Source organism: Epinephelus fuscoguttatus, linkage group LG6 (assembly GCF_011397635.1).
Source record: "Epinephelus fuscoguttatus linkage group LG6, E.fuscoguttatus.final_Chr_v1".
Classification (NCBI taxonomy): Eukaryota; Metazoa; Chordata; class Actinopteri; order Perciformes; family Serranidae; genus Epinephelus; species Epinephelus fuscoguttatus.
This window is the reverse complement of record NC_064757.1, coordinates 22,762,254-22,789,475: the sequence shown is the minus strand read 5'-3', so window position 1 is coordinate 22,789,475 and position 27,222 is coordinate 22,762,254. Positions and strand designations below refer to the sequence as shown.

At 39.8% G+C, this 27,222-nt stretch overlaps 2 protein-coding genes across 3 annotated transcripts in view; one reads left to right on the top strand and one right to left on the bottom strand.

Moving 5' to 3' along the window:
- Window positions 1-13,685, top strand: part of wscd2 (WSC domain containing 2) — a 46,966-nt gene extending 33,281 nt beyond the window's left edge. For both annotated transcript variants that reach the window (XM_049578894.1, XM_049578895.1), the window contains exons 4-9: window positions 2,047-2,231; window positions 4,318-4,439; window positions 4,518-4,692; window positions 6,575-6,739; window positions 6,823-7,023; window positions 11,716-13,685. In XM_049578894.1, the coding sequence (XP_049434851.1) occupies window positions 2,047-2,231; window positions 4,318-4,439; window positions 4,518-4,692; window positions 6,575-6,739; window positions 6,823-7,023; window positions 11,716-12,068 (1,201 nt within the window). In that variant the 3' untranslated portion in view covers window positions 12,069-13,685. The remainder of the gene's footprint in view (window positions 1-2,046; window positions 2,232-4,317; window positions 4,440-4,517; window positions 4,693-6,574; window positions 6,740-6,822; window positions 7,024-11,715) is intronic.
- A 2,509-nt stretch (window positions 13,686-16,194) lies between these two features.
- On the bottom strand, window positions 16,195-18,536 carry cmklr1 (chemokine-like receptor 1). Its single transcript, XM_049579553.1, has 2 exons — window positions 18,401-18,536; window positions 16,195-18,282 (listed from the first exon to the last, which is right to left on the bottom strand). The coding sequence occupies exon 2, from the start codon at window positions 18,262-18,264 to the stop codon at window positions 17,224-17,226; it is 1,041 nt and encodes a 346-aa protein (XP_049435510.1). The 5' UTR covers window positions 18,265-18,282; window positions 18,401-18,536; the 3' UTR covers window positions 16,195-17,223.
- Between the last annotated feature and the right edge of the window lie 8,686 nt (window positions 18,537-27,222).

The window sequence follows — 27,222 nt, the reverse complement described above, 5'->3', positions numbered from 1 at the left end:
TATTTTAGCACTATGTGGTTGTACATATTTTTCAATGTAACATTATGATGGTCAGTCTGAGAATTTATCAGCAGTCAGGAAGAAGTCATTTGAAAACCTGCAGGACGTCTAGTCACGGTTGCAGCTGTGGCAGCAGTACAAAGAGCAAAAATCTAAATGTATCTCTGTAAATTGTCATCACGACAAAATGTAAGAAATCATCTCAGTTTGAGGTTACAGTCAGGCGTGATGTCTCCTGTTTAATCTTGAGGTTAAGGCAAAGATTACGTTAATAAAGGTCACGTTTTTGCTAGCTTATCCAAGAAGTGGTGAGGCAACCCAGTGCGAGCCGACGAGGATGCACATGAGGTACACAGCACTCTGAGTGATGAAGGATGTAAGGAACAGCCCCTGGGTGAAACCCTGGGTTTTTAGGGAGTCCCATGGCCAATGCAGGCTTGTCACAGATATTAACATCAGCATATATGTGCAAAATACCCTCTTGCCATTAGACAACCTCTCAAGGCCTATTTTAAGGGTCTTGCCTGCACAATGACAACAAAAACAAGTAGAGAAGGCTCTTGAGATGCAATAAGAATCAGTGTATTCCATGTGCAAAGGGTTACACAATGGTGATACTCTTTGTCACATTTTCTTATATTGTGTCACTCTTTTCACATGGAATCAATCAAGAGTCTTTTCTTCTCTTTTGTCAGTGTGCAGGCATTTCTCTGTCATAGGGGACTGCTGATTTATAGCCACACACACCTGACACTTTCTTTTGAAAAGGCTGGATTAAAGTGCACAGACCCTTTTGCAATTCTTTGGTCCTGTGGTAGCTGCCTGCTTTGCCCGGTTAATAGTCCGGCCTTGCATCCAACACCTTTGATGAATGAATAGGAGAGTTGACTGTGAGCCAGACCTTATGGACCAGCGTCAGAGCTCAACCTCAGTTGTGCTCTTGTGGCTGTATGAGAGCAAATCCTTGCAGCCAGGTTTCAAGTATCCTGTGAAAGGCTTTTCCAGAACGCTCTTATATCAGCACAATACTGACCATAGTTTTGAAATGACATGTTAAAAAGTCACATATTGATGTCATATGAAGATGTTCGCATATATTTTGCCACAATGAACACCCTCATACAATTTTTGTAACTCAATTGGGGGGAGACCTGCTGCAGATTTCATTTATTTATTTTAATTTATATATATGTACATAAAAAACATCAGCTGATACATTACCAAATTAGTTTGTAGATTCTTGGTGTTCTTCTGAGGTTAAAACGTAAAAAAAATAATTATGTATGCTCCAGTTTTACAAGCATTTATTTCTCTGCTCCTCTCTTCCATTTATCTCATTTCCTTCCATCCTCTCTCCCTCTCTGCTACCTCACCCATCTTTCTTTCACCTCTTTTCTCTCCCCGTGGAATACCAGGGGACGGCGCTCTCGAATGCATTGAATTACACCCATCACTGATTCAAAGAGCGGAGAATAGGAACAGAGAGAGACGCTTGTTTTCAGCTCCGTCCTCTTCTTGCTTCTCGCTTCTCGCTTCTCGCAGCCGGGTCGCCTCCTCTCCAGGAGCAGCGGGTTAATATAAACAGACAAACAAATGAGGGGTAACAGCACATAGTAGCGCACAGAGGCATGGGTTTGATTGACAGCCCAGGGGATTTGTCCTGTGTGAGGGGTGTGTTAGACGTCTAATTGCACCCAAAAGGCCCCTGGGAGTCAAATCCTCCACGCAGCAACAGAAGGGTGTGAAGAGACCTTGTGTGATGAACATAGTTTTCAAGCATATGAATGATTTCCTCTAGAGCCTTGCAGCATTTTCACCAAAGTAAGAGGTGTTGTTATGTTTGGATGCGTTCTCATCTTTACTTCAACATCCTCTGTGCAACATTTGTTTCGTTTTATTGATCACTGCTTATCCAGCTGCTCTGAATAATAATCTGTATTGGCCTGTGAAGGATTAAGAAATGTCAAAAAGCCTCAGAACACACACCATCTCTCTGTTTTTCCTTCACTAACGATGCTGATGTTTTTTCCTTTCTCTGCCCTCCAGAGGGTACATGTACGCAGGTCTGGAGTTCGGAGCAGAGTGCTACTGCGGTCACAAGATTCAGGCGCCCAATGCATCAGATAGCGAATGCAACATGGAGTGCAAAGGAGAGAAGAGCAACCTGTGTGGAGGAGCCAACAGACTGTCCATCTATAGATTGGAGCTGAGCCAGGAGTCAGCACGTCGCTGTGAGTCTGACACTCTGCAACAACAACAAAAACTCCCCCGGGCTTCACAGGAACAACGTGCCGCTCCACGCAGGGCTGTCAAGGAGACACACAAGAGCACTGTCATGTCCATAATTTAAAAATATATGGTCACAAAAAATTCTTGAATTTGATGAATTGATGTCCATGTGCTGAGAAAAGATACAAGCAGACCTGAGTATACCAGCAGTATCCACTAAAGCACAAAGATGTTATTTCATATCCAGAAATGTAACAAGCCCGGCTGTTTGGAGGGAAAATATTTGTTTTATTTTGGGTTAATGCCACAGTTGGGAGCAGGCTGCTCTGTTGTGTTTACCTCTTTCCCCGGAGAGCTGTGCTACCTACGTAGGCCAGCCAGCCGTGGTCTGCATCCTAAACACTCGTTGCTGCTGGAAAACTGAAGTGAAGTGAAGGCAGGGCTGTTTAGCAGAAGTGAAAAAGATAATTTGTCGATTTTGTTCTTTTAAAAGTCCTGTGTGAGGTAACTTTTCACACCTTTTCCTTCTTCTTCTCTTTGCGCTTCCTTTTTCTCATCTACCCTCTGCTTCTTAGAAATAATCTGCTATTGTGAAAGGAGAAGGTCAGCCTACACACCTATGGCGAATATTTAAGCAGCTCTTGAATCTAAATGACCCTGGGGTATTGTAACCCCATCCAGTTCACTGCTGTTTGTTTATTGTTATTTTCATTTCTGCTTTTTTTTTCTCTCAGTTTGCCACCAGAACTGCTGAATAGGCTCTTCGTGCTTATGTTTTCTCCTCTGACCCTGATCTCCGTCATGTGAACATCAAAGAGGAAATGCAGGAAATGTGTCGAGGTGGCCGTTTTGTGGTTTTCACCACCATTATGGTCACATGGCTGTTTTCAGTAAAACTTAACTCCTAAGATATTCTTGCAAAGTGATCATTCTGCGTTTATTTCTTAAGACTTTGTTTGAAATATGCGTTTGGATGCTGCATACGTGTGATAGTAGTCAACGGAGGAACAAAAACAGCCTCTCGGTTGATTTAAAAAGCTCTGCCGTATGCGAGGGCAGAGGGGGGTAACAGAGGGAGGATGCAGTGAAGATATACTGCAGGGAAATGAAGAGAGCAAGGCCATGACATTAAAAATGCAACTTTTAGTCGGGGAAAAAGGTCAAAAATAAATAAAACATTAGATACACTCACATGGCTGAAGCTAATTTGCAAGCGGTGTTACCTTGTTTTAATGCCTCACAGCGCTGATAGTTAAGCGTAGCTCAGCAGTCTTGGGGAGCTGCAGGTTTTGGTAGCATGAATAAATTCCGTAGACGCACAGGTCCATGTGCATATTTTATTCAGCGACATTTGAGCAAGCGAGTTGCCGTCATCATGGTATCTGTCACAGTAAAAAGCTTTTAGTGTGGTTTTCGTCCTCTGTTATTAAAGCTTAACCATCTGTTGACAGCAGAGAGAGCTTCACGTGTACACCAACACAGCTGATGTGTTGACAGCCTGAAAAAAATGTGAAATGGATGTTTGGGGTTTTCTTCTGCAGTAACTTTATACAGTGGCTTTCATCCTCTAATCAAATGATGCAGCCCACGATATGATCAGCGGTTTAATCCTGATTTAAACCCACTGTATCTTTTCAGGTTGTTTTGGTTGGTTGTTTTCTTAAAAGTCATCCAGTTATTCTGTAAGATAAGATTTATGTGCAGAAGTAGCACCAGAAAAACCTAAAATAACAAAATCAAAGGATGAAACATCATCTTACAGATAATATCACAACTTCCTGTGAGAGGAAAGAAGCAGCTCCTCTGTGCTGCTGTGATTCATGGTCCATCCATCAGACCAGAGTGAGGACCTAAGATTAAAGGTCATCATCACACTGCAGGGATGAGAGCGCTGCTATTGGTTGAGTCTGCTGGCAGGTCAGGGCCTCAGTAGACTGAGGGAGAGTCCCAGTGGGATCTCTTCATCAGGGGTCAGTGAATAGAGGCCAAGCTGATGGAAGCTGTGCTCAGTAACCATAAAACTGCAGTGTTTTTTGTTTTTTTCTTTCTCACGATGAAAAACATTTTGGTTTCTTGTGTCTGTTTCAGATGGCAGCGCCATTTTCAAAGGGTGTTTCCACCGGCCAGACAATGTCACTCTGGCACTTCCCTTCAGCATGGTCATCCGAAACATGTCTGTGGACAAATGTGTGGACATGTGCACAGAGAGGGTGAGGGGAATGTGTGTATTAATACATTGTACATATGTGCGAGTGTGTCCTCAGTGTTTAATGGCAGTTGTACTTTAGGAGAAAACGCTGGCCGTCCTGGCTGGAGATCGATGTTACTGCGGCTTCCCGACTCCTCTCTTCTCCCTGCATGAGCTGGAGGACGAGGGCATGTGTCTCAACCGCTGCCATGGGGAAGAGTTCGAGAGCTGCGGGAACGAAGAGTACTTTGTGGTGTACCAGACGCAAGTTCAAGGTAACATTTTGTAGCTTGCAGCAGTATGTAAAGAGCACATTGAAATGAGAGGCATGTCAGGAAACCCAAGTAGCAGCCACACCATGTGTGCAGGAAATAAAGATGTGCACACTTAAGCAGGGTGTGTGAAGTGTGAAAATGTGGAGTTGTTGTGACCTTGAAAACACCCGACACCACCCCATCTTTGCCCTGATTTTTTTCACCACTGTGTGCACTAGAGCAGGTAAATATCTTATATAAAAAAGGATCATCATATATATATATATATATATATATATACAATAGTAACATTACGATAGCATATATTGCAGTTTTTAAAATCTTTTTCAACTGGAAATTATGTCCCCAGAGGAAAACTTTATCAATATCTGTCTTCTGTTTTAAGATATTCAGTCTGTTCGTCCTTTTTATTGCATCAAAATCTATCTAGTGGACAGGAAAAGCAACTGATTTTACTATTCTAGTAGGCTACCAAAAGTTAAATTTGTATTTGCAATAATGATAATTTATACAATAAAAAAAAAAATCAATACTTGCCGTCTGTGTATCGATACAATATTGCTACACAAAATATTGTGATATATGTATTGATTTTTTTTTCTCCCACCCCTAATATTTACTGTTACCATGTTAAAGTTTATTTAGTTCAGATCTAAAATATCCTGTCCCAGATGTACCTTTATCACAACACTTCAATAACCAAATTTCCGGCATCTCTATAAAAAAAATATTTTGAAACATAGGGTTACAGTTTTCCATACCGTGGTGCAGGAATGAGTCCTAAAACCCAAAACTTTCTAATCTTTATGTATCTTATAAAGACGGTTGCTAAATGAGAACACAGAACGTTATCACGCTGAACACAAGTTTACAGCCTTGTTGTGACAGCGACATGGAAGTCATGCTACCATGGTGTAGTTTGTTTATAGCCTAGCATTAGCTTTTTACTTCTTGCGACTGCATTTATGCTTGAAAAGTTATAAAAGTGATGTGAATTTGTCAGGATTAAGATTCTTGCTGAGCAACAGATGTAAATATCATAAACTTCTCTGAACCACAGAGCTTATTTTCTGCAATGTTAAAAAAACAAAACAATGAAAAAAAACCCATAGGCTTTTCAGCAAAGGAACAAGGGCGACACTGACTTCCGCATCAGGCTACCAAAAAAACAAACAAAAAAAAAACGCTATCCTTGCAGCACCCTTTTATTCTCAAATATCACTACTAGCCACAGAAATCCAGCATTGGTGTGTCTCTAGCATATGCGTCATTGTGAACAGTGTTTCCCGAATGCAGCAGGCAGCTGTAGCTTGGATCAGCAGAAACACAGAGCCCAGTAAACAAAAAGGATGTTTATTGCTGTGAAGCAAAAAGACAAGAACAAGCCGCAGCGGGAAGTGAAATTCATGTAAATATACTGGACGAGTTGTACTCAAAGGTCTGCAGCTAAAGACTTTCTAGCTCCAGTATTTTTAGAGCATATTTTCAGAGTATTAACGTCACACATTAACGTCAGTAAGTGGGCATTGTTATTGTTAGGCAATATGTGATGAAGACGAAACTAACCCACGCAGAACAAAACATAACCAGAATGTGTCCATATTGACCTTTTCCTCCAGCGATGTTTAAATGTCTTTGCCACAAACTTCCAATGTTTCAGCATAACTTCTTTGTCTTTAGCCCCCTTTATTACAGAACGAAGCCCAAATCAGGAAGTGACTGACTTTCGGTATCTATTTGAAGCTTGATTGTGTTGAGCAACTTGTCAGCTGTTTTGCACTGTCACAGTTCGTGCCCCCTGTTCATGGCTGGAGAATGTTTTATTGTTTCAGTACATACAAGAAATCATTAATGAAGCCTGGTGTTCTTTGTGTTGTGTCAGATAACCGCTGCATGGACCGGCACTTCCTCCCCAGTCGTGCTAAGCAGCTGGTGGCACTCGCCAGTTTCCCCGGAGCTGGCAACACCTGGGCTCGCCACCTCATAGAGCTCGCCACCGGCTTCTACACCGGCAGCTATTACTTTGATGGCTCCCTTTATAATAAAGGTAGGCTTTGACATTCATCTGATGTGATTCACAAACCTCTGAGGATTAAATCTATTCACTGTGGGATTGTAAATGTTTCACAGGATTTAAAGGGGAGCGGGACCACTGGCGAAGTGGGAGGACGATCTGCATTAAGACACACGAGAGTGGCAGGAAGGAGATTGAATCTTTTGACTCCAGCATCCTCATGATCCGAAACCCTTACAAAGCCCTCATGGCTGAATTTAACAGAAAATATGGCGGCCACATTGGATTTGCCTCCCAGGCCCACTGGAAAGGGAAAGGTGAGCTGTTATTGCCACAGTAGCGTACAGTATTTACTCAACTGTTGTACCAAGTTTCATTTTCTGACCAGCTACAAGATTGTCATGTGCAGGCTGACTTTGAGTAAAGCTTTCAAACAAATGGAGTCCTCATTTTGATAACTAAAACCATAATAGTTAAGACAGTTTATGAGGCAAAATGTAGGTATCTGTGAGCATGTGACCAAAATCTGACCAGCTGAAGGACAAATTAGAGTCTCAGTCCTTAAACTATTGTTTCTCAGCAGTTTTAATCTCAGTCATACAATAAAGAAAAGACAAAACTTCCTCCAGTCCTACTGAATAAATTAAATGGAAGTCTAAATTTGCCCCCATTGTCTTCAGTGGGATTATGTGGTAATATTCTGTGGGAAATGATCTATGGTGATGTAAAATGGCGAGGAAATGGAGGAAATGAGCAATAAACAAAGGGCTGGTTTTGACCTTAGAAACCATTGCGGCTGAGCACAAAGTTTTGAAACAGTTCCAAAACCATTGCCAACATGATATCGAGCACGATCTCTCTGTTTTTAAAAATGAGAAATGAAACAATTGGCCAACCAGCCACAACCTCAGTCATTCTTAGTCAGATCATGAGTTGTGTGACCAGGTAAGAGCAGCTTGTTCCTCATACTCTCGTGCTACATTTGATTAGGAAATGTGACCAGACTGTGTGTATAAAGAAAGTGTTTGGCATGTAACCCCTCATAGAAATGTATTTAAATGCACGAGATTCAACATTTTAACTTGTGAGCTTTAAGGCCCAGACACAAAGCGTCATCAAGGAACTAGTGGCAATGAAGGCTGGCTGTTACATTGCCTCACGTTGCCTGTGTCTTGACCAAAAAGTTGCACCATACACAATGCAAAGACTTCAGCCATCCAACACATACCTTCTGTGCCTCCATTAGAGGAAATGTCTGTCTGTATTCTCCATTCAAAAAGAGAAACCGTAAGACAAACAGGACAGATTCAAGACGCTAGTTAGCCAGTTAGCACATTAACAGCACAGTCCAATGCTGAAAGAACAAAATGGTATTTACCCTGCGCTAGTGAACAATGACACAAACACTTACGAACCATTTCTGCTAAAGAGCTCAATGGCTAAAAAGTAATCTTACAAAAACTACATGGTTAGGGGTAGAAAAACATGTTTGGCTCAAAATACTCAGTTTAGTTGTTACAAACATGAATGGACACGTCCTGAGCTCTCGTCAAAGAACAGTTTTCTGCTTCTGTTTGCTGCTTGGCAGCTGTCTCACCTAGTTGCACACCATCTGCCATTGCTTCCTCATGAGAAATTCAGCGCATATACATGTCCTCTGAAGTACAACAATTTAGAAACGTACAAATGTGACATATTTGCTGTTTGCAGAAAACATATGATGCCAAGAAAATGTTTCTGGTGACTGACTGTGCACAGATCCTTTTTGTTACAGCATGTCAGTGACTTCCTCAAAGATTATGCTCAAGAAGTACAAATATATTGTTATGATTTCTGTAATAATCAGCTGCTTGATTTATGCTATTTGTATTAATATATTGTATTAAGGCAGCGCACTGTTACAGATTTAATTCCTTTTTGCTTATTTGGACATTTTGTCTGATGTCCAGTGCGTCATCGTGCATTGTGCAACCATTTCATAATGTGTCAGCACAATTTAGTCAAGTTAAATTCCTCTTGAGTCTCCTTGATGATTACAAGAGTTTATTAAAAACGTCATTGTTCACGGCATCTTTACAGACACGGAGCCTCTGGGTCCAGTGACTCTTTGTCTGTGAGATTGTAAGCCCTTTGCTGAGAAGATATATTTATATTTCATGCATATTCTGCTTTTCTCAGCTCATTCACCCTCCTAAGTGTGTCTTGGTAACCATGGCAACTGGTTTTGTCTGGTCCGTGTACCGTCTCTCTGACTTTCTGTGAGGTTTAAATCGATTTTCCAGAGGCTGGAGAGAGTTGCCGACCCAGCAGTTGTCTCTCTTTGTGGAAACATCAGCACATTTGGCCTGCCATTTCCAATGAGTGTTTATTCCTTCTGTTGGTGGGGAAATGATGCAGTGACATCAGTAAAGAGAAAGGCTTTTTGACAGCTGCCACTTCGAATTCAGAGAGAGGATCCAGTTGGAGAGTCAGCGTGACATTGTGTTCGGGACGCCACATGTACGATTTGATGCACTCACCTCTGCAGGGGGAGGCTGCGGGGCTCAGATGATGTTACTGACACTGATGCCTTCCAGGGTGGCCCCATAAAGTCAACTCAGGGGCGAGTGTAACTTATTTTGGAGGACATGTCATTTGGCAAAGCACAGTCGGTTGTTTTTCAGTGTTATCTGGTGGCTTTAAAGGCTCTTACATAAACCCCTTCATTTGGATTTTTAAAGTCAAAACGCTGCTAATAAGAACATCTTAACTGAGTCTGATATTCAAATGTCAGCACAACAGGATGTTCATGGGGAGAACTATTTTGGTTCCTTCTTATTTCAAGCTCCGGTTTCTTTTGAAAGCATGATAGTGAGGAGAGCAGAAGCAGTGTGGTCAGAGATGCAGCGTTTCTATACAGCTGGTTGCATTTTTAGATGCAGCATATAATATTCTGTCCACTGTGCGTCTCTCGTTGGTCTCTGAGACAGCACTGCAAACTCAGCAGGCTTTAAAGTTTAACGACAACCTCTCCTAACAGTAAAGATGCGTGCTAATGCAACACAGCCCCTGCCAGCAGCCACTTTCATGGGCCAGTAGATTATCAATAAGTAAAAGTTGCAAACAAAGGTGTTTCCCACAGTACCTCTGCAGTTTGACTGACAACCATCTCCACTTTACTGTCCAAACATCTCAGACATGACTGAATGTTCCCTGCATTGAATTGCGCCAGACGTTTCGAGCTAAATGACATCAGTTAGGCTATCATGAATCACTTCCCCTTGACTCTTTAATTCCTTCTGAAGGTAAGCTTTAGAGGTGAATATATTTGAGTTAATGCTGAGTTATGCTTATACAGTTCAGTATTTACATATTTAAGTTTAAAGAGCTGATTATTTATATATTTACATGTTTAAATACTTTTCTCAGTGACACAAAAAACCCCTCTATGGTTTTCTTCTCATTAACCTCAGTGTTATTCGTCATTGCTTCTGTTTGGTTCATTCAGTGACATGTGAGTCAGGCAAAAGGAAGTGTTGTTGTGAAGCAGATGAAGTGTAAAGATAAATGACTATGTTTACATGCATAAAACAGTTTTTGCAATGAAACATTCCAATGAAACTCTTTACGTGGCAAATGAAAATTAACATTCCACTAATATTCGCATTTACATGCAGCCGTGCATTCTCAGATTAACGTACCCTAACATGTCATTTAACACATCAAAATATGGAAAAGTGAAACAGTTGGAGTTGTCCATGCCATATGCTTTTTTGCATCAAAAAAGGATTTTGTTTTTCACCAGGGACAGACTGGTTCGACCACGCAAACACCTTCGTCTTTCACTCCTTCAACCACCTTCTTGAAAACAACATTTGCATAAATCCAAAAACCTGTTGATATCCAAGTGTTTCATAATGTTTAAAAGTAGGTGTGTTTTTTCTTCTGATCAGATATGTGGGCTTTTCTTTTGGACTTGCATCTCTCCCTTATAGTCTTGCAAACTGTTGGCTAATTGTTTTGTATCCAGGACAACGCACAGAGCCGATTTTAAATAGACAGGAGGCCATGTGACGCAAACTGCTTTAAAAAAAAAAAATCCCCATTTGAATGGGCTGTATAGATGTCCAAAAAAGGCTCCCAGAACTGGAAACTGTTTCATCTGGAAAAAGGCCTAATTTGGAAAATCCAAACAGATTATGCTGTTTACATGAGCTGTATTAAATTCAGAATATTGTTGTATTTGGATTTAAAGTGCAATATCACTGTGCACGTAGGCAAAACCATCCTTCTGTTTCGTCTCAATAAGAGTGATCCATCCAACACATGTCGAAGTCATTTTTGCATTTTGTCAATGCCTTGCTATAAGATCAGGGCATGTGTTTATCAAACTGACATTTTAGATACACATAGGAGCTAAAAGTTAAACTCTATAAATAGTACTCCTAAAAAATAAAAGCTATTTAACCAATTTATTGCAACATAAACATACTTGTCTTGACAGCTGTAGCTTTGTTGCATAAGCTGCTGTATCTAAATTCACATTTGAAACAAATTCTTATTTCGTTATCTGCATTTTGTCAAAAATGATACAGAATTCTCCTTTTATGAATTTTCTTTTGTCATTATTTCCTTTTATTTCATCCCCATTTATATATTTACATCATATAAATCTATTAGATTGTTGTTAATTTCACATAGTAATTGCTTGCTAATGGATTTTATACAAAAATGAATAAGGGTTTTTAAAAAAAGAACAATCTGGTAGTTGTAAGATGAATCATTGTGTCTTTTCTCTAAGCAGTGTGAGTAATTGTGTCCTCCTGAGAGCTACTCTTAAACATTACTCCTAAAAGTCACTGTAATTAGGTTTAAGTTTCTTGATAAATGTGCCTTATTCTTTAGTCTTAGCAAAGAACTTTTTACTTTGTTTCTTTCTTGAATTTGCGCCATATAATGGACTTTATTTAGTGCAATGACACCCACATGTCCTTTTTGATTCATTTTCTGTACTCTCATCTGTCCTGCAGAGTGGCCCGAGTTTGTGAAGAACTATGCCCCTTGGTGGGCGTCCCACACATTGGACTGGCTGAATTATGGGAAGGTCGTCCACGTGGTCCACTTTGAGAATCTGAAGAAGGATCTGTTCTCCCAGCTGAAAGGGATGGTCCAGTTTCTGGGTTTGAAGGTTTCTGAGGACCGCCTTCTCTGTGTGGAGGGCCAGAAGGATGGAAACTTCAAGAGATCGGGGCTGCGAAAGCTTGAGTATGACCCCTATACTCCGGAAATGCGAGCGAACATCAACGAACTGATCAGAACAGTAGACGCTGCCTTGAGGAAAAGGAACATGTCCGGAGTTCCAGAGGACTATATGCCAAGATGATATATGTGATCCCCTCATTTTTCTTTCATCCTCCTTTAATTGGACTGTTCTGTCAACAGACTCTGCACCACATTTTGTAGGATTACATGACTTAGATAGCTCTTTCAGTTATTTTCCCGTGAACATAGGTTGACGCTGTAGTAAGAAGAAATCAGTGTCTTTACTATTTTAATTTTATATTCATGTTCTTTCATTTTCTGTCGAACCTCAGCAGCTTCATGCATTATAGAAGAGGCGTTATGTTTTTCATTTTGGCTGAATGAAAAGCACTTCTTATCCTGCTCTATGCACATGTGCTGTGTAGGCATGTGCACATGCCTTAACATGAGGACGGTATAAAAGCTGTGACGACAGAGAGACTCGTCCGACTGCGCTGGGTGATTTGTTGCCAGTGAAAGAACATGTTACCCAAAAGATATTACACAATACTGCAAAGTGTGTTTCATGAGCTTATTTTGTGCAAAACAGATTTATGAGAAATCAGAACATTAAAATTATTCTGCTGCTATCACAGTTACAGAACAATACTATTTTATACATAAAAACTTTAAAACATTTAGCCCTTTGTCAGAGGGGAAAATGCAATGTGCAGGCTATAACTACCTGCTGATGATACTGTGTGTTTCCACATTTTTGTAAGTTATTGGACTTACAGTATGTTAGAGGAATCTTGTTTTCAATGATGAAGAGGTAAAAGACTCAGCTCCTCGTATTCAAGAAGATGAATAATCCCTCTTGAAGGCACTGACTCAAGGAGAGAAGAGGATTTATCTCAACAGCATTTATTTATCTCGGGTGTGCAGTGCACATGTTGACTAATTTGGTTGTGGATATGTTTTCTTAACACTGGACTCGATGCAGAAATCCAAAAAGCACTTCGCTGTGCAACACTTGCCCCAAAGATCACTGAGGAATTAGGCGTTACACTCGTGTTATAGATTGGAGGTTACCTTTAGCAGTAGAGATCGTTATACATTTATTTTATGACAGTTAATCATACTGAATGTGAAAACTGTTTTTTTTTTTGTTTTGTTTTATTGCTTTGTTGTAAGAAGAGCTACCAAACAGTTAAAGCTGGTGATAATTTACTCTTACTCTTAAAAAAAAATCCACAATGTGTGAGAAATCCTGCTCAGATTTCAAAAGCAGCACGTCTTATAAACGGTACTCAATGTGCTATGCCATATGCTTAAAAATGAACAAGTATATATATAAATACACACATGAAAATATATAAATAAATAATTAAATAAATAAATAAATAAATAAATAAAATCACTGGTGACTGAGAGCCAGAAAACAGTAACTGACTTCCATTTTCAGAATGATATAAATATATTTTTATAGTGTGCGCTGACACATCGACAATATTTGTATTGCAACAAGCAAAACGGGAGAAGTTGTTTCTATTTTTAACACATGCTTTAAACTTTACTGGCTCCAGCTTTCATTGACAAGCCGGCACTTTCTGAACATAGGTGTCACATTTGAATGTATTTTCTATGGAATGAATGTAATGTGATAAGGCCCAATAAATGAGTACATAACATGATCTGCTTTGGTCGACTGTAATTTCTGAAGAAATGTAGGAATGAGTACTAAATGCATGATTATGTGTTTTTGAAAACGCATTGTAAATCTCACTACAGTCTCTCCAAGCTCCTCCATTACTAAGCCTCTGAATGAATAAAAGTACAGTAGTACTTGGTTTCCAACAACCCAGATTTCTCCTTAGTCATTAATTCAAGGTCCACACAGTTAAATTAATTCAGTGTCATACTTGCGTTTGGCCATGTTTAAGCTAGTTTGCTGTCTCTGTTAAGTAGCTGTCAATAAGTCACTCACTCTACAGCAGGAAACAGCACTTTAAAATAAAAGCTTCATGCTGGAAATTCACTGTACTTCCTCTTCCTCTTTTGGACCGAGACCCACCAGTTGGGAACCACTGACTTAGAGTACATTTAGAATAATAAGTATACTAACATGTAAATATATAAAAGTAAAATTATCACTACATACAATGGTTTTATGGTTGAGTGAAGACTTGGATTTCCTGTAAAACACAGACAAGGTTAGACAGCCAGCAGATCAAGCCACATATTTTTATATAATATATATGATAAATTTTTTTTTCACCACCAATGAGCACTCAACGCCAAGTACAACTGAGGCTTGTGGAAATGCAGCTGTGTTTGCAGGCATCTGAGAGTAAACCAAAGTACTAGTGTTGGTGCTAGATGATGGGTGTAAAACATATGGGCCACAGGCTAAAACCGTCCCATCCGACCCACTAAATGACTTTGTACACCTAATACTGATGCACGTGTGAAGGCTCAGAGGTCCCAGGTTAAACAGTGATGAGCTACTTCATGTAAAAGACAGTTCCACCCTGAGAAGAATATAGTTCTCTAAAATAAATAAAAATACTTACTGTGGTCAAATTTAAAGATATTGAACATTGTGTAAAATCTGTATCGGACTTTCATCTTAAAAAAATATAGGTGGAACCCTGCTGCTAAGGAGCTTCATAAAGTTTTAATTCATAAATGGTTTGTAAGGCAGGGGATAACTGAACCTGCTTCTTTTTTAGCTTCCACTTTAGCTTGGTTATGTGGTGATGCATGATGATGCATTGACAGCGAGTAGTAGACTGACTAAATGTGGAAAAACTGAGACATACTGTTGAAGTTGAATTTATTTTTCTGAAAATATCTCAGTTTATCATCTATTTGTAAATAGATGAACATTTTCAGAAAGCATTTGTGCTTCCTCACACCATCAGAAAGGGCAAAATTTGGAGGTGTTGTTATTTATAGGTTATTATGCAATGCTTTTACTGGTGCGGCCTACTATGCCTGTGCATATTTTTCACGAAAATCTATCTACTGTAATAATTATTGAGATCTATCAGTCTGGACCAAAATGGTGGACAGAGCTACCAACAGACCAAATTGCATTGCCATCCATAGAACCATACGCTGCTTGTGTGACAAACAAATTAGTTAGAATAAATACAGCGAGCAGTGAAACAAGCTGTGAACACAACATCACATCCAACAGATATGGAGCAGCATGATCATTTATGTGGAGCTGTGTTTCTGACCACCTCGTGAATGCAATTCCAACATTTACTCTCCTTTTAGCTTCATTTTGGTCTCCACCAAGTTCTGATTGGATAACCTGACTCTTTATTCACTAAATGCTCCACATGGTCAAGTTTTTTAAATTGCAAGGTTTTAGTAAAATTTGTTTGGGAAGTACTGAGCATACAACTAGATAGATGAGACTTGGATTATACTACATGAGTTGTGTGAGAGTTTGTAAACAAGTGATTAGCTGTTGTTAAATGCGGCCCCTATGACTTTTATTCATCACGAATTTTCTGTTTTTGGATTCTGTGTTCACCGTGGAGGCATGTGAGAAAAACGTTTTCTTCACAGATTCCAAAAAAAAAACAGGGTGAGTAATTGATTAACAAATGGTTGTTTTGTGGGTGACATAATTCTTTAAAGCAGCTTTTTACCATGTCCAAGTTTCATTGTGATTTACTGCCAGTGTTTCATGTAACCTCTGTAGTCTGGGTCTTCCCCCTGCCATCTGCTGTTTCAACATCAAGAAAATTACCAGGTACTCTCTTTGCTATTCTTTGTATGTTGCTACTGAGCAGGAAGTAAGATTACTTCTATTCAAAGGTTCCCCATTCACAGCATGTACTCATTAATCATGTCTTTTTGTGCATTTCAGAAACTCAGGGGAGGAATCGTTTTTACTTTTTCTCAAACACAGCATGAGCTCATATTTCTGTTTCAGTCTTTATAGTTTCAGAAGTGTTGGCAAATATACAAGAGGTCACACTACTCTACGACTGCTGATGAGCAGTGATGAGTGCATTTACTACTGCAAGTGAGGCGACGTAAAATGAATGATGCCATCTATGAAATTTTGATGCTTGATGGCACTTTTTGACTGTGAGAAACTACAAGTATAATATTCTCATCTCTAAATCCAATCCAACTTAACTCTTTTAAGTGATATTAAAGCTCCCAGTGCCACAGTTTTCTCAAATCATCTGAACATGATCATATCATGGTCGTGGGTAAATTGTTAAAACATATATTTGCCGTAATACTGAGAGATTAAAACATCAAACAGCTTTATTTCATAAAACAGAAACATTTATTGCACAGATCACATTCACTGTACAGCTACAAAAAAACAAGTTTATTCAACAGGCTGTTTTTGTTGACTGCTAATAATAGCTCTGTGTGTGGTATTTCCTGAGAAATATCTACACTACAGCCATATCAACAGCTGTCATCCACCCATTTGTACATCGTATTTGGGTCAGTCAGATACAACATTCAAATATTGTGCAGTTGCACAGTCTTGTGCTTATCATGTAATATCAGAGGTCAACAAAGCAAAAGAAAACTTTACAACAATCAAATCTACAAATGTATCAACAATCATCTACAGTCAGTCTACAAACTGATGAGCAAACACTCACATCCTGCAAAACGCCTGGAGACCCCTCCACCAAATCTGCAACATAAGATTGTTACCTTTCCTGTTCATTTTGACGTGTTTCACTAAACAAAACAAATGGCATGCACAAGAATGATAGAGCCCTGCAAGAGTCGCACATTTATCTGCAATTCCCAACCTACTGCCACCGATTATGATCGTAAATACACTCAAATTGCCTTTGTGAAAGGAGCCCCTCGAGTGTTCCTTTTGTGTAATATAATTTCACACAAAGCTTAACATAATACATTTTTATGAGTTCGTTATCAGAAAATTTACCTCATATTTTACAGTCCTTATACTTTACAATTAAAATGTGCTGCAGTTAAAACTGCCTGCAAAACTTTCCACTAATGCTGCTGTGAAAACTTTGCTGGATGAGATTGATGTCACCCACCCTGCAATGCACAGTGAGCAAAGTTTATATTTAGATATCAGCTTCAGGTACATTATGTGTTTGTGAGCCTAAAACAGCAGCTACAGTATGCTGTCAACAGTAGAGAAGTGCAACACAAATGCTTATTAACACTGAATCTGTGTCATATCTTGTGTTAATTAATTGCATCTTTGAAAAACAGTATATTTGTTGTCACATGAGTGTCCTGAGTGAGACAGGTTAGGATTATCATCTCTAGATGTGCGTAGAAGCTCTGCCGTCCATGGAGCTGGACCTGGACAGGTATCGGCTGGTGGTGCGGCCTTCATCTGCCATCGCATTCTCCATCTTTGAGAGTACAGAGTTCTTGAACTTCTGCTTGAAGTCATTGCCCATGAATACATACAACACTGGGTTGAGGAAGCTGTTTGCTGCCGCCACAGATGTGCCTACTTGGAGTCCTGCCGTCAAAATACTGTGGTCGAAGTTTTGGTGGTTGAGCTCAAGTAGCACAAACACGTGGTAGGGCAGCCAGCAGATGAAGAACGCAGTGACGAGTGCAGACATGACTTTGAAAGGTTTAGAGTTTTTGGTCATCCTGTTGGTTCGAAGTTTGAGGATGATGACAGAGTAGCAGACGATGATGACGACGAAAGGGACAACAAATCCTGCAAGGAATCGGCTCACGGCAACTATTGTGTGACTGTTTTGGTGTAATGTGTAATTGTTGTAGCAAATGGTCCTACCCAAATGACTGCTAACATCCCGGAAGATGACAGAGGGAATGCTCAGTCCGATGGCGAGAAGCCAGCACATGAAAACAACAACAGATGCCTTATTAACAGTGCGATGGTTCTGGGCCCAAACTGGAAACATGACCGACACGCAGCGGTCGATGCTGATGACGACCAGGAGGAAGATGCTGCTGAACATGTTGAGGAACATAATGGAAGGTGCGAATTTGCACATGAAGACGCCAAAGATCCACTCCTCCATCACCATGTTGGTGATGCTGAACGGGAGGAAGACGCAGAAGACGAAGTCAGAGATGGCGAGGCTCAGGTACCAAGTGGTGTTGACCGTCCTCTTCATCTTGAAGCCAGAAATCCAGATGACCAGAGCGTTTCCGCAAAAGCCCAGCAGAAAAATCACCACACTGGCCACCAGTATAGACACACACAAGACTTCATGTAAACATGACGCTTTGTGCTGAAAAACTGACGCCTCGTGTGGGGTGTCATTGACCTCACTGTAGTTATAGTCTATAGGATAGTCATAATCAAATGAAAAATCCATTTTGCAGTTTTTAGATATCTGTGAAAAAAAGACAGCATTTTTAAATGACTATCATATTATCACATTTAACATACTTTCCAACAAAGCTCATTATATGAAAATGTTTTTGAATCTAAATTAATGAACAGTGCCATACCTGCTGCTCAGATCTTCCACTGCTGTTGACTTGATGCTGTCCAGTACTGAGTGTCAACAGCACTGTTGAGCTGTTTCCTTTAGACTTGTTAGAAACCCCACACAACCCATCTGCTTAGCAATCAGCTGACCTGGTGTTTCTCAACACTTCCATCCCCTGTATACTTTCAGTACTGCATTTTGAGGTCTTAAAGGTCTGTCACAAATTGTATAGCATTTGTTGTGTGGCCCTTTAAAGGTGACACTCAAACCCTTTATATTCAATAAATAATATTTAACTCTACACTGAACCATAATCCAAGCAAACAAAAATGTATTAACTGTCTACTTAAGTCCCACGTCAAGACGGACATGTCATTTTAATAACAGAGTTATTATATATTAAAATGACATTTTTGTTAAAACAAGTGCGACTGAACTTAATAAAAAACGAGGTGCTAACATTTTACTTTCATAGCATATAGCGTTATAAATCAGCACAGCAACAGAATGAAATTTTGTATGTTCCTTTCCTACTTCTCTTTTATTGAAAAACATAATTATAAACTTTTTCTTCCCACATTTGTGAGATATTTTCTGCAAAAATATTCTGTGAAAACTACGAACTTGTGCAAGTTTTCCGCAGAACTGGAGACAAAAAAAAGTCTCGTCTTCTTCTACGTTTTCTGGCAGTTGGCCAGCAGCTTGTAAATGCATTACCGCCTTCCCGACCCGGAGTGTGGATATCACCATGGAGAGAGGTACGCTACGTCAGACTTAATTCGAACATCACTGTTTCCATCCCCCGTTTTGCGAATCAGCATTTTTTCGAATCAACCAAAACCCGGCTAAAGCGAGTGTATTTTAGTTTGTGCAAATCAGGGGATTTTACAAATTTTGGTGTTTCCATCCAATTTTCCGATGCGATACTTCTAGATGCGCATCTAAACAGGCTGATGGAAACATGGCTATTGTTGCATGTTTTATGTCTACATGAAATAAAAAGAGTTAATTCGGGAAATGAAAGAAAATGAATTAATTTATGGTACACTTTTTTAATAATGCAGATTTCTTAATCTTTGGGTTTGGGGGAATATTTCAAGTATGTTCAAGTCAAAAGACTCAAGTCTGAGTGCAGCCACAAGTCATCAGTGTTTAAGTCTGTCATGCCCCACCCTTAAGCAGCCCTACTGGGCGAACAAAACTCCAACACTAATCCAAAATAATCACATAAACACCTTTAAAACACTCATATCCATGGGATTTATTAGAATGAAAACAAGCAAACAAGACAAGAAAAATCCCATGGTGAGAGGCAGCAGGACCAGCTGTCCCCACACCAGAGGCCTCTCTCCTTTGCTGCTGGCACAGGAGCTTTTAACCACTTCCTCCATGCCAGGTGTGCTGCACCTAGTTAACTAATGCAGCACACCTGGGCAGATCTGCAAGGGAGGGAAAAGGGACAGCAGCAGGGAATACACAGACAGCCGTAAGAGTTAATTCAGGAAATGAGAGAAAACGAATTCATTTATAGTACACTTTTTAAATGATACAGATTTGTTAATCTTTGGGTTTGCAGGGTGGTTTCAAGTATGTTCAAATCAAAAGACTCAAGTCTGAGTGCAGCCATGAGTCATTGGTGTTAAAGTCCAAGTTGAGTTGCAAGTCTTTTTAGATTTTGTTCAGTCTTAAAATTTTATCATTAAATTTAATGTGAACTACACCATATGGACACTGAGAAGATGAAGATCATAAACTCCAGACATTTATGCTTGTGTTGTGTTTCTAAATACTTAGCACTGAACCCATATGTTCCTCCTTTGTCAAAAAGAGAAATATCTCAATGAGCACACAAATGCACTCCTCTCTGTCACAGTTTTGTGATATGACTGTTTCCCCTTTTCTGTGCCAGATGCATGTTATCGGCCAGATGTAACTGTTCAAAGCAGTCAGAGAAGGAGGTCATGTAAGGCCACAGAATTATTAAACCATTAAACTATTAACCATTCTCAGGCAATAAACACACAGATTTTAATTTGATATTTCAGCCCCAGCTTTTGATACAGATGTTTCTAATAACACAACACAAAAAGCAACAGCTGTTGCAAACACAGGCCACAGAACATCGTTAGTGACTGACTGAATCAGCTCTCTGTGCTCGTCCTGCTTCACAGAGCCATGATCATCGAGGCAGATGCATCTGAAGCAGCAGCAGCAAGAAGAACCACAGATGGCAAAGTTACTCAGTTTGAAAGATGCTGTAATGAGTGGGGAGGACAGCAACGCCCGCAAACATAACACTTGAGTTCCTGAGTTCATCTGAAACTCCCACATTTCTTGGAGATGATAAACTGAATAGTGAGATGAAGAGTCGCAGTCAGAGACAGAAACTCTAATAAAAAATAAAAGAAAAACAGAAATACCCAGAAATGAAGAAGTACTTTGAACCTTTATGGTGAAACTGAAGGAAGCTTGTTTTAGTGGAATTGTTGGTTACTTATACTTCCTATTTCTGTGTAGGTTTTACTTTGTATTTAGAGTACTGATTCTAGATGTCATTGGAATGAAAAAAGACCTCAAATATTAAAAGAGATTAAAAAAAACATTGGAAAAAAGAAGATGAGACTAAATCGTGAACTATTTGTGTGTAGAAAGTTTAAGATTGAGATTCTTTATAACTTGTTTTTACTTAACAATGAGACAACCTTAGCTTTTCATCAAGGCGCTTTATGACCAAACAGGTCTGAGGATGGCGGCATGGTGATGCCGTTGTTTCTGGTACAAACCTGGGGTCAGCGTGGGTTCTCTTCAGGTTCTTTGGCTTCCTCCCACAGTCCAGAGACATGCAGGTTAGGTTAACTGGTGATTCTAAATTGACCTAAGAGCCTGTGACGACCTGTCCAGGGTGTACCCCACCTCTCGCCCAGTGTCAGCTGGGATAGGCTCCAGCCCCCCTGCGACCCCTAACAGGATAAGTGGATACGGAAAATGAATGAGTTCTGGGGACTCCCTGAGAGGAACTGCCCTCTGGGAAGCTCCCCTGAGAACCACATACCTTCTGGGGCTTTTCCTTTTTTGCATTCACACTGCCAGTAGGAACGCTGAAGTGGCGTACGGCCAGCCAGCAGTTGGTATAGCAACGTCACTTTCTCTCTGAGGAGTCAACTTGTATTGAATACCCAATGCCCAGTAAAGCCTGGACTTTAATGTCAGTTCATCTGTCTGTGTTTCCCTCCATTTTTGTCATTAAAAGCTTTTCTTTGGGCTTCATGTTGTCTGCTATTGAAACAGGTTTAACAGTATTTCTAAAATGGCAGTTGCCAGTGCTGCATTGGCTGCATTCAACAAATCAGTGTACACTTATGTCACTTACAATGGCATGCAAAAGTGCAGCCCCCCCGGTTACACTTTTGTTTACTGTGAACAGTTAAGTGAGTAGAAGATGAACATTTTAAACATTTTAAGCAAGATTAGATTATTATTTTTGTTTTGTATGATTTTAGAGTGAAAAAAGAAAGGAGCATGATGCAAAAGACATTTGAGCTCTGAGACAACTTTTACCAGGGTCTCGGGCCTTAATTAGCTTGTTAGGGCTACAGCGTGTTCACAGTTGTCGTTAGGAAAGGCCAGGTAATGCAAATTTCAAAGCTTTATAAATATTCTGACTCCTGAAACCTTGTCCTGACAATCAGCAGCCATGGGCTCATCTAAACAGCTGCCTAACACTCTGAAAACTAAAATAAATTATATCCACAAAGTAGGAGAAGAAGAAAATAGCAAAGCATTTTCAGGTCGCTGTTTCCTTAGTTCGTAATGTAGTTAAGAAATGGCAGTAAACAGTATATGTGGAGGTCAAGTTTAGGTCTGGAAGACCAAGAAATCTTTCCAAAAGAGCTGCTCATAAGATTGCTAGAAAGGCACATCTGGACCCTTGTTTGACTGCAAAAGACCTGCAGGAAGATTTATCAGGCTCTGGATTGGTGGTGTACTGTTCTACTGTGCGGTGATACCTGTACAAATATGACCTTCATTGAAGGGTCATCAGAAGAAATCCTTTCCTGTTTCCTCACCACAAAATTCAGAGTCAGAAGCCTGATGCTTTTTGGAAACAAGTCCCGTGGAATCAAAATAGAACTTTCTGGACACAATGAGCAAAGGTATGTCTGGAGAAAATCTGTCCAACTGTTAAACATGGCTCGATCATGCTTTGGGATTTTGTTGCAGCCAGTTCAGAACATTTCGCAGTTAGAGGGAAGAATAGATTCAGTTTGATTCCAGCAAATTCTGGAAGCAAACATCACATCATTTGTAAAAAGGTTGAAGATGAAGAGAAGATGGCCTCTACAACAGGACAATGATCCTAAATACACCTCAAAATCCACAATGGACGACCTCAAGAGGTGCAAGCTGAAGGTTTGCCATGGCCCTCACAGACCCCGTACATAAACATCACTTAAAATCTGTGGATAGACCTTAAACGAGGATGGCCCAAGAATCTCACAGAGCTAGAAGTGTTTTACAATAAGGCAGTGGTGAAAATCCGCCAAACAAAAACTGAGAGACTCTTAGCTGGTTACATAAAGGTTTAGAAGATGTGATACTTGCCATGGGGGGCGCTACTAAGTGACCATGCAGGGTGCCCAAACTTTTGCTTGAGGCCCTTTTCCTTTTTTAATATTTTGAAGTTGGAAAAGATTGAAGAAAGAAATCATCTTTAACTTTTTGTCTTTTGGAGATCCGTTCATCTTCTACTTACACAACTATTTACCATAAATGAAAGTTTGAGTAGAGGTGCTGGGAGAGTACCCGCTGTGAAATAGAAACTATAAAAACTCCCTCAAACCAGCATTCTAAATACTATGATTGCCCCTGGTTCCTGTGGTGCAAATACAACAGAAAGGGGGGGTTCTTAGAAGTGTGAAAAAGTTCCTCTGGTCTGAAAACACCTAATATGGATGGTGTGTCATGATAGTGAGTGTCAAATATTTAAAGCACCTGTCTGAGATGTATTTGAAATTAAATCCAAATCTTTTATCTGCTCAACGAAACTGAAGTGCCAAAAGTCCTCCTCACTCTATAAATACAGATACAAGACAATGAGAGCTGTGTTATTGTAAACAAACACAGGTGATTTTAATTAATTTGGCTGACATCTTCTCAGGGACATGTAGGCTTGCACAGACACTAGGTGCTTCTCAAAGTCAAGGAGAGAGCCTTAAATCGCTGCATATCAAGAATGCTACAAGACTGAATCATTAATCCTTCGTTTGGAAAATTTTCAAGGATGCCTGTCAACCTGAGTGCTCTTACAGCACCTAAAATCCAATGCACACAAAGCAATGGCACTGTGCCCGGAATTGGAAACAAGGTGCTTGTAAACTTTCAGTTACATCACCAAAATCTGTTTCTGAATAAATCTGAAGCAAGAAATGTGAAACCCTGTGCCTGAAACTTCACTCATATCAGATCTATAAGGCCTAATTCAAAAGTTTGGGGGCACCTTGCTGGTTCTTGGTTGTGTGTTTTTGCCTCGGCCACCGTCATTAGTATCTCCTCAGAAAGAAAAATTAAAAACATTCTTTTGTATTTCGCAGTGTGTCTTCATGTTCTCAAGTAGATTTCACATGTTGTGGAAACAAGCTTATGCGTGTAAATCTTGAGCCATATGCGGGTCTATTAGGAAATATTTAATTGCGTACAGCATGCCCACCTGACCTATTTAGATGCATTTCAACAAAATCACTTTCACTGCAGAGGCGCACAGACCTGCTGGTGCCCTGCAGATTAGATTTCCTGATGAAGGCTGAGGTTATAAATAATCAAACACACAATAACCAGGTATAGTCTTTCTCTGGGAAATGCACCGCAAGCCTTAATAAGGAAATGTAGATTCATGCTCCATATTTCAGAGAATGCTTCACACTTTGATCAGAACGACAAGGTAGAGGCATGTTAGATGTGGCTGATTGAAGCATTTAAGTGATTGAAGGAGAATTTATAGCACTATACGTTTTGTTGGTTTCAAAAATATTATTCTAAAGTTCAGAGAAGTGTAGATCAGTCCATACTGGCATTAAATTCACATGTATCCTTGGTTCATTCTGCTTTATAGCAAACACACAGAGAGCTTTTTGTCCGGTTTATCTGAGCTGAATGCATGACAGTAACACCCAAGGTTCAGCAAAATAAGGAGGCCATCTTTCAACAGATGACTTCAGTTCAAGCATTATGTGCATTCCCATGGAGCGTCCTTTGAGAAACCCAAGCTGTGTTGTAGTCTGATTTCTATTTAGAGGAAGGAAGCTGAAAAGAAAACCCCCCTAAGAGGATAAATAATATTATCTCTAATTTGATTATTTTCAGTATTTCTGCGGGGGAGTCTTGTCGAATGTGCTAAATGTGCATCTTGAGAGAATTCAAATGTACTGTAACGCCTAAAGTTTAACTACAGGTTGTCATTTAACTTTGGGTCATGTTTGGTATTTTGTCTTTCTCTTAACAACCCAAAATGGCAGAAAAAATCTTTGCATTGCACATTTCTTCAAACCACAGATTTGTTACATTTGTACATTATTGTGTAGTAAATACATTACGCTGGTTAACATGTGGTTAGGTTTAGATACAAACTACTTGGTTAAAGCTACAAAAACATAATAAAAACATGCTTTTGGTGGCACAATCACAACTGCAGTTGCCTTCAATGTCTCTGTAAAAAACAATTGCTTTTTGTTGCACTATCCCCAGTGGAAAAACAGTGATGTGTCGCTAAAAAACAAACATATTTAGTGGCTAAAAAGTCACTGACAACACAGCGATGAGTTGTGGAAAGAACGACCAGTTTAGTTGTTTGTTGGTCTCAAACAGTGGTGTGCACTTTGGAAGGCATCTTGCCTGAAGGTCACGCTATCCACATTTTTCCCTCCTCCCGATGACAGGGTCAGCTCAGATACTCATCACTTTAGAAATGTTCATAATACAATATAATATACAATATAATAATACAATGCCAACTTTTTCCTTTACTAACAGGGCTGTTTTTACAGCACATGTTGTAAAACAGAGCAAGTATTTAATAGCTCTGCACACTGTATATTTTTCTCATAATTTAACAAATCCAGTGCTGTAAAAAAAAAAATAAAAAGAACTGTTAATAAATGTGTCTCTCTTCTCTCTCTCTCTACAAGCTTTTCAGTTAAAAATAAACAATAAAATCCCTTACAATTGTGCTTACTTAAAGATGTTTTTACTTCCCCCTGAAGATACTAATGCTGAGGATTCTGCACTTGTAATTTTACATGTATAAAATAAAAGTTCCCACATATACCTACCCTTATTCAAACGCAATTTTGACTTTTCACGTCACTGCTGATGCCTCTCATGCGTTGCGAAATACATGTATCATTTCTCTTTGAGTGTAGGTTTTCAGGCTCTCAGCTTATAATGCTTTCATTGAGCAATCACTGTCTTACTCACTGACATTTTGACAGGATATACATACATATGGCTCATGTGGGAACAAATTAGTAATCTGCTAGATCTAGCTGGAAATTTCCTCTGTGAATTGTAGCCGAAACTAGAGAGTTCATCAATACACCAATCAATCTACAGAAACCTGGCTCCTTGTGGCTCTACCAGCTGGTGCCAGCATGTAATCTGAGTTCAGTATTTCCTGATTTTGAGTGTCAAATGATGAAGCTTGGTTTAAACATTTTCAGGAAATGAAAGTGACTATTTATATTTCTATAACCTCTGATGTCACTTGAAATCTGCTGTTTCCATGGCGTCCCTGTGGTCACAATAATACTACTAATCCTATGCTCAGCTCCACTGATAAATGTACACAGTCCACAGGCTGATTTTATGCTTAAAAATCTTTTGTCCTAAAGCTCGGCCATGACAGCTACATCATCAAAGCACAGATGTATCCTGAATAATGGAACTTTCCTGTCAGAAATGCCTCAGGATACCAATCAGCCACTGTGTTTTTCAAGCTTTCCAACCCTGCAACAGGCCAGTAAGCACTTCTATTTATTCCTGCAATCAGGACTGGTCTCCTTGTCCCTTCCTGCAGTCTGATAGAGGGCACAGTATCAGCTTCCACTCCTGCCAGCCAGCGCGCCAGTTGAATTGTATTTTAAAGTAACTTGAGCATTATCGCTACATTAGTGTCTTCTGCTTGAAACCCATTATATAGATTAGAGTGTAGCAGTGATGCACCAGTCAACAGCATAAATCTGCTTACCTAAAGTCCACCTCCACAATGTAGATTAAAGTGGTTTTCGAGTCACAGTATCAGAAATAGATAGCAATCATGTTGAAATGATCTATGGGACAAAAGCGGTGTTATTAACCTCAGGAAATGATGTTGTAAACTCATACATCTCATATGCCTCTTATTATTGGAACCGCAAAGATTTTGCAATATTTCTGTGTGGGGCGAAGTGGTGCATAATGAATGTTTACAGCAGTTGGGCTGTGATATACCTTTTTCACAGCTGACATTTTGGCTTGTCATACAGAGATGTGACCGAGAATTAAGAGGCTCACAGGGAAGTTTCTGGAAGTCATTTCTGTGACTGACAACTGACAACTTGCTGAACCCCTCACCACCTTTTTGTTTCACCAAGCGGGGGATAAACAAATGTCAAGGTTTATTTGCATACATATATTATTGCAGTCATGTTGGACTCACTGCCCCAGTGGCTAATTAGAGCCTGTCATCAACACAGCTGCAAGTTAAATAGGCAAGTCAATCACTGCTTGCCAGTTAACTACTAACCACAGAATTATTGATTTCCCTCTGAATGTGACATGAGCGCCTAATAAAAAAAGTCAGCCTTTAAA